Source organism: Metopolophium dirhodum, chromosome 3 (genome assembly GCF_019925205.1).
Source record: "Metopolophium dirhodum isolate CAU chromosome 3, ASM1992520v1, whole genome shotgun sequence".
Classification (NCBI taxonomy): Eukaryota; Metazoa; Arthropoda; class Insecta; order Hemiptera; family Aphididae; genus Metopolophium; species Metopolophium dirhodum.
In genome coordinates this window covers 16797836-16816680 of record NC_083562.1, presented here as the reverse complement: position 1 = coordinate 16816680, position 18845 = coordinate 16797836, and the positions used below count along the sequence as shown (strand labels likewise).

General features: G+C 28.9%; 1 protein-coding gene across 6 annotated transcripts in view; it reads right to left on the bottom strand.

Annotated features, from left to right (window-relative positions):
• Positions 1 to 1377: 1377 nt before the first annotated feature.
• LOC132940558 (aquaporin AQPAe.a) overlaps positions 1378 to 18845 on the bottom strand; it is a 32013-nt gene continuing 14545 nt past the window's right edge. For 3 of the 6 annotated variants that reach the window (XR_009664095.1, XR_009664096.1, XR_009664097.1), the window contains exons 2-8: positions 18403 to 18602; positions 16893 to 17036; positions 14159 to 14368; positions 2074 to 2154; positions 1924 to 2004; positions 1629 to 1731; positions 1378 to 1563 (exon numbers count right to left, since the gene is read on the bottom strand). Coding sequence is in view for 2 of the 6 variants with exons in the window: in XM_061008290.1 (XP_060864273.1) it covers positions 1696 to 1731; positions 1924 to 2004; positions 2074 to 2154; positions 14159 to 14368; positions 16893 to 17036; positions 18403 to 18602 (752 nt within the window). In the remaining 4 variants the exon portion in view is untranslated. Of the gene's footprint in view, positions 1564 to 1584; positions 1732 to 1923; positions 2005 to 2073; positions 2155 to 14158; positions 14369 to 16892; positions 17037 to 18402; positions 18603 to 18727; positions 18750 to 18845 lie in introns of those variants that run through there. The other 3 variants (XR_009664098.1, XM_061008291.1, XM_061008290.1) reach the window with 3 other exon arrangements.

Sequence of the window (18845 nt, the reverse complement as noted above, 5' to 3'; positions counted from 1 at the left end):
TAGACAATATAATCTAGTAGTTAGGTTGGATCAACAAAATCAATTTGTAATTGAAAAATTAAAAACCGCAAATACCTACTATATTTTCAATTAACATTTAAAGTAGCATTTTCTTAGCATAATATAATTTTCAAAATATTTTGGCTTTTTTTGAACTGCTTATACTTTATAGTTTATAGATACATATAATTTACTACATCGATAAATTTTTTTTGATTTACCTACTTTGTTAAATTGTTAGGTAGAAAAAAAATTTAAAATTGTATACAAGGTTCTTCATATTAAGTTGTTTATACAACAATCTAAAAATAGCAAAAATATATAATATTATGCCTATTTCATTTAAAAGAAAAATAAAGATTTTCCTTCTAATGGTTTTAGTTGACATTAATGTTGTAATTATATTTAAATAACTATTCGCCATTATGTAAATAATTGTTTTCTATGCACAATGACATTTTCAAAATATTCTGACTAACTTAAAACTCCGAATCACAGAGTTCTACAGTACTTGGTGTCGTGGTATACTAACTTATAAGCTTTAAATAAAATTGTAATAAGTTATGATTGAAAATTGGAATGACAATGACCTTAACGCACAGTTGATTCACATAATACATTTAATATTACTTTATAACACATTTGGCCGTGTTTAAAAATAATACTAATTTCCATGTAATTAGTAAAATATATTAGAACATTAATTTGTAAAATAAATTTTTAGTAAATAAAGTCTTTATACTATTGGAATTGTATTAAAATTTGTATGTATACCGTAGTTACTATCAATTTACTTAAAATCTTAAGACCGTGTTAATTTTTAGTTATACCAAAAACTACCGAGTAATATGTTAAATGGTAATTTAATTGTTAGTAATTAAATTACCTAATCATATTAAAGGATAAATCACAATTTTTTTTAGAAGTGATTTTAGAAAGAAATCAACATAGGTACTTTCGTGTAAAACTAAGGCCTCATTTATTCGAACTATAATTTCAAAAAAAAAAAATGTCTCAATCTTTATAAACAAAAATTGCACTTATTAAGATTTTTTATTCAAATGAAACATAGAATGAAAAAAAAAGTTTAAAATAAGTAATAATAATCATTAATCAATCAGTAATATTTAAAATATTTTAACAGATTATTTAGGTTAAATAAATATAGGTATAAAATGTAAATATCAGCTGAATTGATTTATTATTCTTATAAAAAGTGTACCTATTCAATATTTGAATATAGAATAACAGTATATACAATTGATTACTTTGAATAATTACTTTTCCGATTATTTTCTTGGGTAAATGTCCGATATTTTTAAACTAAGTATCAGTTTTTATTTAACCGTGGGGAGAAAATTGAATACAAAATTAAAATAATTTGAAATCAGTTTATTATTAGGTAACAATAATATTTAACAAGGTGAATTTTTTATATAATCATAAAATATATATTTTTATATTAAATTTAGATTATATTATGTTAGGTTATCAATAATTCCATCAAGCACTAGGACTGTATACACGCATACTGATTTTACACCATTATTGTAAGAATATTTTCTGAAAAAATAACACAATAACTATTAAAAATTAATACTTTATTTTAATGAATAATCATAACTCACAATTCACATCTTTACAAATAGGCAATAAAATAGGTAATATATTTTCATTTCATCGTTGATTTAATAACTAGAATGCACTCAATTTAATTGTATGGTTTGATGTCTACAATTTAATATAATAATGATAAATAGTTTTTTTTAAATTAATTATTTAGTCCTTCATATTTGCATTAAGCGCTGGGTATAACTTTAAACCTAAGTTAAATGATATGATAACACATGATTAATAGCATAATATTAATTTATAAAAATAACAGTTAAATTATAAAGTTGTTCAAAGATCATAAGAGCTTGCCTCTTCAGTATGACGTTTCAACACAAAAGTATGGACGGTTCCTCCAAGTATGCCACCGACAATAGGACCGACCCAGTACACCTAAAACGTCGATCAAATCAAATTATAATAATTTTTACTATTGTAGTTATTAATAATGTAACTATTTACCCAATGGTTTGACCATGCACCTAGAGCAACGGCTGGGCCCAAAGATCTTGCTGGATTCATGCTAGCTCCTGTGTATTTAATCTGCAATAAGATAAATACATCGAATATTATGATATAATTTATAATATTATTATACAAGTGGCAAAATAGATCATAATTTCAAGTGTAAAAAGTCATTAATTATATATTTATAAATCATACTGTGTTGCCATCTGATATTATTATCTACTGTTGTATGTTTCTTAAAAGATATTTTTTCATGCATTTTATAATTTCAAATTATTTTTAAATAAATATTATACATTTTGTTTATAGATTTATTTCATTTCCAATCAGAACAAATATATTAATCCAGATAATAATTTATTATGTCCTCTGTAATGTTATATCTACAGTAGAATAATACGTTTCAAAATATTTATTCGATTATGGAATTAACAAAAATTATATCTAAGCCAATACCTACACTATATTATTCTAATACAATGGAATATTTGAATGGATGCAAACGTGCGTGTTCGATTATTCAATGATGACATGTTTTGACAAATTATACTGGTACACTATCATGCTAACTATTTTTCTCTGATTGTTTAATCAGTATGTATATATATTTACAACTTTATATATCATTATTCATCATATTATTTAATGATACAGTGACGTTTTTATTTAATAATATAATAATATATTATACCTAATATCAATAAATTATTTATCAACAATAGTGATGTTGGTAACCGGGGCCACAACATTTTAATAAAAAAAGTACCTCACATTTCTTGCAAAATGAAACTATTACGTTTTAACTGACAATAATATGATAAGTATTGAAAATTGAAATTTATAATCGAAAATTGTTTAAATGATACTTCTGTTCTGTGTCTATATTAGTAAAATTACGCAAAGTTCCCTTCGCCAAATCGTAATGAATTCGACATGGTCAAGCTACTTTTTCAAAGGACACAGATGATGGGATATAACGTTGGCAAAGAGTTTATTTTCACTTTCATACTATTGCCAAAATGTATATAGGAAAAAAAATTGTACATATATATTGCACATAAAACCGACAAATATAAAAATAATATGTTAAATATTAGAGAAGTTGTTGACCGAGAGTGTAGGCCTAATTTAATTGCTTAGTGGCAACATTTTCAGAGGCACCAAAATTTTTCGTGAAAATCACGAGTAAAGTTAAATTTTCTTTTATTCCTTTTCCATTTAGTTAGGGCTCCCAATAAATAAAATTATCCAAGGGTCGGGCAACCGAGTGGACCAGATCGACACTGGGTATCCCTTATATTATTATTAATATTATTCCTATTATAGGAAACATTAGTTTCTTTATTGGTACCTACCAGTTACCAACTTACTAATTACCACTAAAATACTGCTAAATTACGTTAGTAAATTTAATTTTGAAATTAAGATATTTTAATATTACTTCATACTTGTGTAAAAAAGTTAAAAACGATATAATAAAATTAATTTAATTCTGGATAGGATCATACTCGCTATCTCACATAACTTTTGTAAACCCTATTTTAAGGATACAGTTAGTATAATAATTAATAACTTCTACACGTCTTATATTATTATTTCATTGTATTCAGAATCTAAAAATAAGAACTTAAGAAAAAAAAAAGTTATTAGCTCTAAAACTTTTTTTCAATTTACTGTTTAATATATAATAATACAATTGTTTCCTACATTACTTAGTTAATTAAGAGGATGTCAGCGCACTATTTGTTTTCTCTCTCTGACCCACGCGCAACATAGACAAAACGCATTTGCGCAGAATCGTTTTTTCTATGTTTTTAAGTAATTTCAGAGCAAAATCACCCATTACATAAAAGATAGAGAATAATATTTTAGAGGGAATGACATAAAGGTTTTATATTTTATTGTTGTTTGACTTTGTATTCGACTTTCAAAATAAACAAAAAAATGTTGTAAATTTAAATTATTTAAATTTAAATTATGTTTAAATTATTTTGAAACAATATTTAGAGAAATCGATATGTCATTCCCTCAAAAATATTATTCTTTATATTTTTTTTAATGAGTGATTTTACTCTAAGATTACTTAAAAACATAGAAAAAATGATTCTGCGCAAATGCATTTTGTCTATGTTGCGCGTGGGCTAGAGAGAGAAAACAAATAGTGCGCTGACATCCTCTTAACTGAAATCATTATTTTTATTAGTAATTTGGTGAATATAAATCTTGATTGACGAGCTATAATATTAAACTAGTGGAATATTATGAAATAAAGATATTTAAATATATTGGTATATAGGTAGTCCTGCTAGGTATAATATTTTAATTCGTTATTACTTTTATTTTCGTGACATATTATGTCGTATAACCTTGAAAATCAGTGGGTGTGGCAATACTAGGTACCCTGCATGTTATCAAGAATCATATTTTTAAGCGTATAACCAGAAAATAAATCCAACACAAACTTTCAATTAACCATGGTTTATTATACGTTATTTTAAAAAGCCCGTTTACCTTTAGGGATGCGTGTGGCTGTATACAAATATGTAATGTATATAACATTATATTATATTTATATATAGATGTATAGTAAACGTAGATATAGGTACAATGTACCTGGTACATGCAACAATGACTGCAGGGTTCATGAATACGTATTGTGGAAATTATTTTAATTTTAATGAATTTTAAAATATTTCCTCGTGCACATTAGGCATAAAAAATCATTACTGCCTACGTGTCATTTAATTTTATTTAATAAATTTCAAAATATTTATTTTTTTTTTATTTTTTTATTTTTTAAATGTCTGGCACGATGGATGATTTTATATCTATAAATGACTAAAATAATAATACTGAAAGCGATAAATTAAGAACGTGAGTTCCATAATAATTTAATTTTAATTATTTTTTGGTAAAATGATAATAACTCGACGATAAACATATTATGAAATATACATTTAAGTCGAGTATTCGTCTTCACTTGTCGGCTCGGCAACAACAACAACAATAACAATAATAATAATAATAATAATAATAATAATAATAGTGTGGGAAACCATCATCTGTATAGTATATCATACATAACCATATTATTAAAACATCGGATCACGTGAAAATCCAATCAGTGTCTTGCATACGCGATTTAACGTTATATCCGACGACGACGACGAGAGCTCGACACAGAACAATCCTCCGCCCCCGCGCTCATTCGCATCACGACGACCACTACCATCATCCCATCTCGCCCTCTGAACACCCGTCAGCATCATCGATCGATCAACCACCAGGCAGAGGGGACGTACGGGGTTTTATCACATTATATAATATACGCGTTAACGTCCGACCGGAGTATATGATAATGGCACAGGGTTATACCTGCTGTACCAGGCCGCGACCATCACCGCACTGCAGTGAGTCTGCGCATAAAATATCGAAAATATTAACGGTCACTGGGCAGCGAGATAAATATATGAAATACGAAAGCGCGTATATAAATTATTATCGATATGTTGGTATATTTGTTAGGTAGGTGCTTTGAAAAGATTCGTCTGATCGCATCCGTAAGTTAAACCGAGTTACAACTAAAAATGAAATATAATCAATATTGAACAAATAAGATACAAATTAAAAGTTAATACCTAGTCAGGTAGGCGTAAGTCAGGTAGTTGCCCAACTCGTCTAAAATCGACGGTAAAATATACAGTATGTTTAAATCACTATAATAAGATAAAAAATATAATAAATTATATTTTCATTGCAAGAAAAAACTTTTCCAAAAGTTCTATCAAAATGGTTGTTGCAGGTTTTATGTAGATAGAATTATACATCGAGCAAAATAAAATAAACATTTTACTGGTGCTACGAATAAAATATGTCCGTGCTGTGAAAATAAATTTAGAACGAAGAAAGACGAGTGGCTGTCATAAGAGTATCTCGTCTGACTTTATTTGATTTTATTTTATCGTGTCGCGTTCGCTATTAATATTTAATATAACTACTTACTGTGCCTATATTGAGTATAATTATTAATATCTTAAATAGATAATAATGCATACGCACGTCGTACATGCTACATATTATAATATAATATTATATCGGTATTGACGTATTATTATAATGGGTACGTAATAATAATTTGTAGAAAACTTTTTATTTTACTGAACCATTTGTATTCATTATATTATCTTCTACTGTAGTTGCTATGGTGTACCTTATAGTCTATATACAGACTATACCTAATTCAATTACGTATCTCAGACCTTGATGATCACAATGTTGTTTGTTATTTTCATACACGGTAAATGAGTAATTTGACTCTACTTGAACGGGGAGGTGGAGGACCCGTCAACCCACGTGCTCACCCATCACGAAACTAATACGCAATAACACTGTATTATGATACAGTTTTCGATGACGACGCCGCCGCACAATTTTTCTGCACGAACGTCACTGCTCACGCCATCCGTCGACTATATCGTGACAACAGTATTATTTTATTATAGAGCCAAGCATGTGCGATTGGTTATATTTATAATACCACAAGGTCCAGGGTTGCTGCATATTTAGAACTTAAAATTTATATTTTGAATAAATAATTTTTAAAATAATACAAAATATTAGGTAATACCCACATGGTATTATGGTACATCGATATAATACAATATTGTACTGCAGCACGCGTGTAGGTTATGTTTATCCATATATTAACGCGGCGGATAAAATTGTAGTGATAACTGACAAATTATAAAATGTGATAATTAAAATTGTGTAATTTTGGAATCCTTATAGGTAATATGTATAATCAAAATGTTTTCATAGCCATTACAAATGGCCATATACAAATTTCTCAAGAAAAAGTGTCAAAATATTGTTGAAAACAAACAGTGGGTCCAATTTTATTTGAATATTATGTTATAATTATTATATCAATATAAAATGTCTATAAATAGCTCAAAATGAATTGAAAAATATACCATGTATATAAAATTATAATATAAGCATTTGGTAAAAATTTAAAATATTTACGGTTGTTGGGTTTTGAATTAGGTACAACCAACTAAGAAAATCGATTAAGCCAAAAACTGGTTATGAGTAAAAATCCCAGTTTTTCCCTAAATTATTTTTTGTTTTTCCCAATTATAAAAAAAAATACTTGAGCAGCTTTTACTTTAGACCGCCAAAAGTATCAACTAGATTTATTTTTCCATTATAAATTATATTACAGTTGACATTTTGAAGCATTTTTTTCTACTTCCTATAAAGTCTTTGGACGCAAAAATAAAAAAACATTGTGAAAACCATACATTCATTCACTTAAAATGAAAAAAAAACAATACTAAATTTTATATAATAAATTATCTTTTGTTTACAGTGAACCTATTTATAGCGATTTTAAGGTATCGAATTTTAAATTATAATTTATGACTTTAATCAGAAATACTCATCTACCTATACAGTAATAAGTAATAACAATTAGAGTATTGATAAACAATTTATCAATTATTATTAATAAATATTTACATATTAACAATCATCGCGGAGGGGTTATTAAATGTTATATCAGTATATCACCGCCATGCCAAATGACCACTGTTCCTCACAAATTATAAATACGTATTTTATGCAATATGCATTATACGTATGAAAGCCAACGTCCCCGAAAAATGACCAAAGCCTGGGGTAGACCGGTAACTCTCCATGCACCCATGATTGGGGTGAATATTATTTAACCGTATTCAGATAATCTAAATCGTAATAATTTAAATCGGTCAACTACAGTTGTACAAACTCGGCAGTCACGAAATGGTCGCATAATAAACAGGGGTACAGACAGCCCCGACAATCCCTGCTATGCAGTCCTCGACGACACAAGACACGAGGCACACAAGGACGATGTGCGTAATATTACAGATATTATATTCATCTGCGCAGAAATAATAATGTTGCTATATTTTGTAGTTGTAATCGCACGTCTGGTGTGTAATCGCGTCGATCGGCGGAGGAGACTCCTCGAAGACAAATAATAATAATAGCAATAACACGCTGTCTTCTTGGCACGACACGCACGGCACGCGATGTGAGTAATCCCGGGGCGGCTAGGTTCTGCAGGTATTGGCTCGATCGCACGACACGGTAATTATTATTTTTGGTATCCGGTTTTCCCCGCACAAAATTAAATGATGCACCGGTTGCCATAGTGTAATAATAATATTGTGCACATTATCATTATTGTTGTGCGTCAAAACAATTTAATAATCATACAATATCGTTATAATACACTATAATAGCGTTATAATAGTTAGTTATAATAGCGGAATAAATGACGAAACGGGACGGCCTCTGCCGCTCTGATGCACCTACTACAGCTACTACCAAGTCCTAAGCTTAAATGCTCGATAATAATAATTGTGTATTTTCTACGGTACACAAGTTGATTTATTCTTTTTTAAAAGTATATAATATAATGTTATAGACCTATAATATGCCTGCAATCCTATTTATACTATAAATAATTTCACCTCTGAGAAATTCTGTGAGAAATTCTTACTATGCGCAATAGGGTATAAAATAACTTTTATTCATTTATCGTGTCAATGAATATTGTACTCTATTGTGTGCTTTACCTTATATAAATAAAATTATGACCGTAAATAATACGAGTTTGAGCTCATTTTATTTTAATGAATAAACTTTGAGTATATGTATATTATTTTTCAATACATTTCAGGTGTACTGGTATTTTTTCCGAATGCTTACCCCAACATTGCAGCTATTCAGTTCATTTTTAATGATGTATTTTACACCCATCTGTTTTTTTTACCATATAAATGTATTATAAAATTCCAAATTCAGACAAATGCATGGTTTATTATAAATTAAGTATAGCCACATTAAAAAATATTTACACTATAAATTTAGCCTATATAAGTAAAATTTATGAGATTGGAGGAACCTTTTATTACATTTTCAAGCTTTTTGACGACCATGAATATTTTGATCAATACTAATAAAAAACAAACTAAAATAGTTATTTTTACTTTTGTCCCCCCAAAGATATAAATTTGCTACTGTAAATCACCATCAATGTTGAAGAAAAAATAATAATAATAATTCAATAATTGTAAAACCAATAAAGAGCTCCGCTCTTACATACATCGGATTTTTAGACAACCGTCTAATATCACGAAAATAAAAATAAATATGATAACGCTATTGTGTAGAACCATACATTTTTATTAGTGTGTTATAATCATAGATAATAATATACAGTATATATTATTATCTATGATTATAACATTTTTAACGTATAAAAAATTATAGTGTATTGATTATTTGGAGTTTAGGCTCACAAATCACGATTAAAACTTTATGACCCACTTTCAAATCGATTGACACTCAAGTGTTTCGTATACACTATACACAGTTATCTTATAACATGTGATCACTTAACTATCTATATTAATAAAAGCTAAATAAACCTAATGTATGTAGGTACATTGATTTCCTACTTCAGAAGAAAATATAGGTACACACACATTATAATATACCTATTATATATCACCGCATGAGTACCTATTTTAAATTCCTAGAAAAATGATGAACGCACACTATAATAGGTGTACTATTATAATTTTACAAGGACGTATTTTTTTCCTGCGGAAAGTTTTGCTAATAACGTTAAAAAAAATGTACCCGAACAGGTAATATACAATAATATGTAATATGTATAATAATGTGATATATGAAAATTACTCTGTCGTCATTCTAAGCAGATATTTAAAACATAATATGTTAATAAACACTATAACTATGTCCATATATTATTTATTATGTTAAACAGAGCTTCGCTTTGAACCATTTATGGAACCAGAAGATTTATCTATATATTCAAAATATGTAAACTAGTTAATACACCGATATAAGTAATTATTATTTATTACCAGGGTTGTGCCTTGTCTGGCTTTTTATAATTCCTATTGAAATTTAAAAAAAAATCCGGGGAATATAGTCACTCTGTTATAATAATATAGTAAGTGTCAAGTGTACCTCGTCATTGAACTCAATGACGAGATACACTCGAAACCTACTATAGGTACAGCAGAGGAGTGACTTCGCTGGATTTCTTTTATTCTTATATAGTAGTATTACAGTACCTATAATATTTAGAAACATTAAAGAAATATCAAACCAATCTTTAGAGTTAAAAAAATTCTAAGATCGTTTTAATTTAAAGTTATTCAATTTGTTTCGTAATATTCATACCATATTGTTGTATTTATAAAACAGGGGACGAAAGGTGCTCCTGAGAGTGTCGTTATGATGGCTGGCTACGTAACCAAAAATATCAAAATTTAGCGAATTTCTGTTAAATTTTACATGTCTATAACGTACCCAGGTAAATTAATAATATTTCTTCCTACGTTCCGAAGGGTATAAAACCCCTTATGTAGGTACCCTTTTTAGTTTTAAATGCAAACATTGTTTACTAGGATATCACTTAATTTTAGCCATTTTAGACTGGTTTATCGTAAAGCTGATCCCAGGGATTTTTAAAAATAATTATCAGTTTTTTCATTAATTTATATATAATTCTAATAACATATAAGTAATATATAATAATATGTTATGCAGAAATATGACTGACAGACTGTAATTGTATGTTTGTTGGTCGCCTATCAACTCTACTATAATAATAATATAATATATTAATAAAACAACAAGTATTATTTTACTATAATATTATTATATAGCGTATTATTCTGTATAGTTTATTATGGCTAAACGGTCGACTAGTACTCTTCATCAAACACATTTTCATCCGGCGTGTTTGAGTTGGAAAAAACCGTGTCAAACCGCATTTGCAAAATTACACTACGATACACCACAATCGTATTAATAATATTGGCCTTATTACTGTAACAATGTTAATTTTCGCTCAATCTGTCACCCTTTCGACGTCACCTACTCACCTGCCATCATTACAATACTGTACCTATATAATATAGGCTACGATTTGTCACAGTTGTAGGCATGGCGCGGTCCTATGTGTATGTCTAATTGGCACCACACCGTGCGTACCTTTAGGTATTACAACTAACCACACTCGGAAAATATTGCACTACGACGGTTACGTGTGTTTTCCATTATTATTTTTATTATTATTATTATTATTAGGTACCACCGTAGTGCGGGGCCGGTATACTCGCGTGTTTACACATTAGCCGTAGAGAGGTAGTATTATTATAGGTACGCGTTGTTATTTTCGAGCTTTTGACAGTATAATAAGATTATAATTATATATATCTATACAAATTTAAATGTTTTAAAGACAAACTGCCGTGCTTTGTTGTACGAGACGATATTATATAATTTATAACAACATTCTCAGTTTAATTTTGACGAGGATCGCGGTAAAGTTTTTACGATTATGACTATGAAATCGTATAGATACGCCGCCGGTACAGTGAAATAAAAAAAAGGTCGTCTGGCTCATCCGATGTGATTATTATAATAATATTCTGACATGTCCTTCACAGTAGCACACACACGATGAGTCGTACGTTACATAAAATCGTCATTTCCTCGGAGCCTCTCTCTGCACGGCGGCACCGCATGCGCTACGAAGCCGCCGCTTTTCATAATATATTATTATCGACCTCGTTGTCCTATTGTTTCACTTTTTTTTTTTCACTCGGCAGAACAAATCGGACGAAACTACGAGAGAGTAAACAAACAAAACAACACAGTTTAACGATAATAATGTGTATTATAATATTATTATTGTGCTATTATTCTATGACGTCACCACGCGTAACGCGTCAGTCTCAGTACAGATCATTCCGTGACCGTTTTTCTGGGGGCATCCGACGTCAGCATTCAATGAATCGTGAGAAACCCTGACAACGTACCTAAATGGCTAAATAGTTATATTGTGTATGTCTGTATAAAAAAATCCTACGCCATAGCAGGTTGTAGTCCTGCCGTGGTCGCGACCGACAAGAATACCGTTTGCTAACATGGGAACTGTTTTACTCGCACATCTTCGACTGTTTAGTCGACCAAGTCTCGGCGCCAATAAGACTCTATAAACTACAATGGAGTAGATATTATAATCTATATAGTATATACCTACCTATTGTATGTAAGCGATCTTAAGCAAACACCATTATATGACCGTTGTTAAAGTCGCGGTGGCGTATCATATTATTATTGTGTGTTTATTTGGTTTTCGGCATACAATTAATAATCTACAATCCGCGCAAATCGGCGCGTGTACGTTTATTATTTTACACCGTCGTAAAACTTGTCTTGGGTGTACGCCGGGGGTATTCGATTCCCAATAAGTGCGGGGATTAATTATTTATTACGTTTGCGATGTTAATTATTATACCAATTTAATAGTACGATATTGCAAATCTATTTTTGATCGACCATCACTTTGACACGCCCCATTTACGGCCTCACTGATCCGTTTCGAATTAATCCAATATATAATGCATTTATTGCATTCAATAAAAAATCACCATGAGACACGACACCGATAGGCAATAATAGCGCGAGCACGCGCGCCACGCACATATTTTATGCCAACAACACAATAGTATCAGTGATCCTTAATTATATAGTTAATACACGACGTATCAATTACATTATTGGTCTGTTTAAATATTTTACTCGGTGAATATTGTAATAAAAAGATGAAATAATGAAGAATACATGACACAATAATCGCTGCCACTCACGAACATTTATTGGAAACGACTAAAATGATTATAATCAGCTGTAAGCATATTATTTACTAATTAGTGTTACCTACAACTTACTGAAACTGAAGATAGCTAAGATGTTTTTAGTCACGTAGTTTCAATAACCGTTGATTACATGCATTCAAAGTGTGCATTTTTTTAACAATAAAATTGATTTTCCGATAAATAATGCAAAGTGCAGTCGTATAGGTAATAATATACTTTTCGATTAATTTACGAAAATGTTCGTAAGTGTTACCTATATATTTTTATAATTTTATTATTATTTTAACCATTAATTAAACAGAAAAAAATGTGAGTTAAACAAACAAATGAATCACAAGATCCCCGTGGTTAAGGAATTGTTTTGTGAAGGCGTTTGATTAAAAAAGATCAAAAACAAAAGCAAAGTCAACTGTCGAAACAACCTGTCTAACAATATATATATATCCTTGTGAATTTGAGGTTAAATGAGCGAATGTCTTTTGTTATATTATGCTTTGTTAAATTCATTCCGCTATAGGCATAGTATATTCATAGTGACTTAGATTAGTATTATTCTTTCTTTTCTTTTTTTTTGTTTCATTTGATCTGTCACCGCGTAACACTAGGTACCTACGCAAACTCTACTTGTGAAATATAACTATAAGCTACTTTTCCTGCAGGTATCAGGGATATAAAGTTGTAGGATATTATACTTGGAAATAAGTTTTTAATTTAAAGAATGGATTTGAAACAAATGCCAGAATGCAGACCTTCTTTATTTCTCTCTAATAATATTTCAAAACTAATAATTAATTTTAGTTTGAATCTTTCCGAGTATTTATTTGACGTAGGTAATTGTATTTATATATAAAGAAAATGATAAATATAAACAGTAAATAACTGAAACTACGTAAACAAAATTATTAAAAATCATAATACCAAGGAAGAGAAAATTCTAAAATTCCGGAATCACTGGTTGAATCGATTAATCAGGCTCTCAGGACTTTGACTCTATCTCTCCCACAATCAAATTCATTGTTGATACCAACCTATCTACTCAACCGTCTCAGCCTATTTAATATCTCTTGGTCGTTGAATATACACTATAATGTACATATATTCGCATTTGTTAACAGTTATGCAATATTACACTTTGTAATGATGTAAAATGTAAATTCATCCGACAGACCACTATTGCCGAGGGTTAAATTAAAAATTAATAATTTTTAATCAAGAATAAAATATGTCAAAACTATTTGGCACACCGAAACGATTTTATAAACTACTGAGATATGTATTTGTGATCATAATTTAGAGAAATAAAATGATAGAGTGGGTGCATTACTTACCGCTGCTAGATGGGCGGCAGCAATGGTCAGACCTATGGAAATGGACGGCGTAACTATGTTGCTTCGGTTGGCTTCATCGCAGACCGAGTGAATAACCAACACTAGAATAAAGGTAATGAATGCTTCCACGACGAATCCTTGTCCCGGTTGAAGCAGTGTGTTTATGTCTGTTTTTCCTAAACCTTTAGTTACTGCGTCTGGAGTAACAAACTAATAGACAACAAATAAAAATGAAATATATTTAATCACCAAATCTGAAATAGTATAATAATTATTAGTTATATTTTTAAAGTTAGAGTGATTACGACATATTATTGCAGTAACGTTGAGAAAAATCCATGTAATTTTCAATAATGGATTTTCTTATATACAAGTGTTTCTTTTGAATAAAAACTGTTAACATTATATTAATATAAATTTAAATTTAAAATGAATCATTTCAAATCATGAACAAATTGCATTTTATATTTCATTATAATATGCATGCTAAAGTCAAGAACATTGCTCATGAAATATCAGATTAAAATGTAATGCAGCAATAGCCAATAATTCAGAATTGTAATGTGCCCAGTGGTTTATTTTTTGTTGATGTATAAATACAATGTAAGTAAAATTTAAATTAAGCGCACGAGAATTATTATAATCAAATAGTTTCGAATCATTGAAATGTCATATAATGCAACAATATTACAGACACTGATTTGTATGGAAATAAGGTACATATCTTTTCTGAAAGTTATAAATACGTTTTATTTTAACGAACAGAAAAATAATTTTCTTTGGTTCAATAATATACACACATATGAGCATTATAAAATATTTATAATAATAGCAGCTAATTATTTATAATTTATACCTTAATTACATTGTGAGAAAAGTTATAATATTATGTAACTTTAATTTAATGGTGACATAGATCAGTTGATAAACAACTAGAAATAAATTTGTATTTATATTATAAAATAAACACATAATAATATGTAATTGTATATTATGTTCCCTGTGTTCTTTACTCAATTAAGGTATATTTTTTTAAGGTTAAAATGCAATAGTTTTTATACATTGAAGGTTAACATTGAAGTATGCAAAATTTCTGTGGTGGAAAATTAACAATTGTTAAAAAAAAAAAAAAACTGTGGAACGGAGTTAACAAAATAATATCGTATTATACTCAGTCACTCAGGGCCGTATTTAGAATTTTGACACCCCGCGGCACTTATAAAACGCTGCCACTTTTTTGGGGGTTTGACATATTTTATTTTACTTAAACCAAGATAAACTTTTTTTGTATATTTTGCTACTAGAATTTTTTTTATAAAAGATCAAATATTAGCATAATAATTAATAATTAGTGAAGGTTTAATTATTTATGTTAACTCTTGGAAAATTTGCCGTCCTGAAACACTTTATCGGGATGCTTGAACGCTATATTCAATCACGATATAATCACGACTAAAGCAAGACCTATAGGCTGGTGTCCACTGTCCAGTATTAAACAAATACAAATTAATAATTATAAAAGTATAAATCCTTGATTATCATATAAATTGTATCTATATAATTAGGACAGGTATTTATATGGTTTGGCATCTTTTTTAATGTTTAGTGAAAATAATACCTTTTTTTTCCTGGAAAAAACCACTACATGTAGACCGTACTGCTGTCGCATTGCTTAGCCCCCATGTAGCAGATTGCTTAGCCCCCATGTAGTACATTGCTTAGCCCCCATGTAGCACGTGAAAATAATACCAAAATGTGTTTAATGACCTAAACGATTCTGATAATTTTATTTTGCATATTTTTGCATTTTTAGAATTGTTTGAATTTACAGTTGTACTAAAGTGATCTATTTTTTAGAACTTGACAAAATGCGAAATACAAAATAAATAATAATTGTTCAAGATTTTATATTTATGTGCCTTGTAAGTTGACACATTTCGAAGATAATTTCAAAAGATGTATGAAATTGTTTCATTAAAGCACAAGCACAGGGTCGTATTGATTTGTTTGAAAACAAAGCTAAGGAGTCAAGAGTACCTATGGCTTTGAAGTTTAAGGTAGGTACATAAAAAAAATTGAACATGTTGTTTAAGCAAAATAATATTTTTCATATTATGACGAAAATTTCAAAAATATTAGTGTTTCCACCTTGTTCAGGGCTTATTTTGGACATTTTGGACATTTTGGACATTTTGGACATTTTGGCCAACTGCATATGCATGCACAATAAAAAAAAAATATAGGTTAATAGGGCTAGTCTCTGTCCTAATGACTAATAATAATAATATAATGGTACCATTCATACATGTGTTTACTTTCACACCACTTACAATAACAATGATAAATAAACTTAATTTTTAAATTTCCAACTACGAATTAACATTGCAATACATACAAAATATGTACATTACAAAAATTATACATTATATTAAAACAAAACACTCATACAAATGTACCACCCCTTAAGTTCTACCTGGGATCAGGCAATTGTCCACCCCTTAAACACTGTTCAATCACTCACTCAATCATAATAACACTGAAAATTATTTCACGAAATTTCTAATCAATAAACAACATATTTAATACATAATATACGTCCAACAAACCATGTATGTTTTATATGTATGTGTATTTTGTAGGTATATATAAAAACATTAATAAGTATCTATAAATTGTGGTTTATATACGTATTATATATACAACTAATATCATCAAAACAGTTGAGTTCACTCACTTCTAGAAGGTAGATACCGGCTAAAGCCCCCAAACACTGTGCAACTATGTACAGAGCAGATTTCAAAAATGAGCATTGGCCGCTCACCAAAAAGCTAACCGTGACTGCTGGGTTGATATGACATCCACTGGTCTGACCGAATATCTAAAATAGAATTTTCAGTAAAAAATAACGTCTCATGAATAAAACAAAAATAATATATTTATATAATAGATAGGTGGTAAACGCATGTTTTTAATAAACGTAAATAAAATATAACAAACTAAGTTAACTAACTCAGTATGGATAATTTCCAATTAACTTATTTTTACATACACTATTAATCGTTTTCTACGTTTGCAAAAAACAACAAAATATTATGTTCGTACTTTCGTAGATATGAATTGCATAATATTACAAATTATATTGGCAAGTGTAATTGCGGAACAATGAAGACGTATGAATGCATGGTTTTTAATTTTTAACAGATAAACATAATATTATAATCTAACACAATATTATAATGTTATACTCGTATTATATTATGCGTATTATATTCCTCTACATTTCCTTTAAATTGTCTTTACACAATAATACAATCAAAGTGTATTAGGTACCTATATAGGTATTATTGGTACTAAGGTATACGTATGATAACATATAGTATAATATCATAATAAGAAGAAAAAAATATTCCATTTTTTTATTCGATTTGTTTTGGTCTTGTGTCCTTCAAATATTATGTTTCACTTTATAAGAATTGCCTACATTTAAATGTGTTATCCTTAAAATCCGTATCCATAGGATATAGTTGGTATATACAGTTTTGAGGCAATAATAAATGTACCTTATAATATTACAACGAACATTTATAAATCAATCATCTAGCATTACAAATAAAATGAATGTAGGTAATTTTTTATGTTTGTACTAGTAAACTTTTAAAGAATTCAATAAGCATAAAATAAATAAATAGATTTAATTGTACCTAAGCGTAAAACTATTATTTTTGAATATATTTTTTTAGTCAAGGTGCTTTATATGTACAACCAGTAGGTTGATTTTACAACAGTTAATTTGTCTAGACTAAAGACTACTGTATTATTAGGGATGAGTAAATGTGCAATGAAATTATTATATGATTATTAAACGTATAGAAACTATGAAAACATAATGGTCTAAATAATATGGGTTTTCATACATTTATTTATGATCTTGAATAATAGAAGTATTTACCAGAGCAAAGACAATCAGTTTGTCATCAACAAAAACGTAGAGTTGTATTTGATTATATACTTACATACCTACTTCGATAGGTATGTTGAAATGTATTAAGAAAAATTTTTTTGGTCCCCCAAAGTTTTACACTTGTATTTGCACGTGTGTAAATATTTCTGTATAGGCTACGTTCATTGTTTGCACGATCTAATTTGTATGTAACATTGAACTGTAATAATTGAACTAGGTACTATGTATTATTACTGTTTTCGTGATCGGTTTTAATTGTAATTATCATATTTATCGTGTTTACCTGTACTAGTGTTGCTATTGTGAAACCAAAAGTCAGAGAGATTGCTAGGATATCTGATGAATTAGTTGAACCGTTAAGCCACATAATGCTGCCACAACCAAGAAACAATAGAATAGCTGTGCCCAAAAATTCGGCAAACAGCATTCTCCATATCTTGTTATTGTCAGATACGTCGTCCATTGCTATCATACCATGTACAACTAAAACAAAATTAAAAATACAGTTTTTAGAAAATAAATAGGTACCTATATAATTATTAATATTATTTTCATTTTTATAACGTTACTGTTGATTTAAAAATAATAAATAGAATTATAGTAGGTACCCAAAAGAATAACAATATGACAGTTTAAAAAATAATTGTAAGTATATGGCTAAAAACTAGCTCCTTGAAGAAAAATGTGTTTAACTTAAAGTGTGCTATATAGAATAACAAGTTAGTA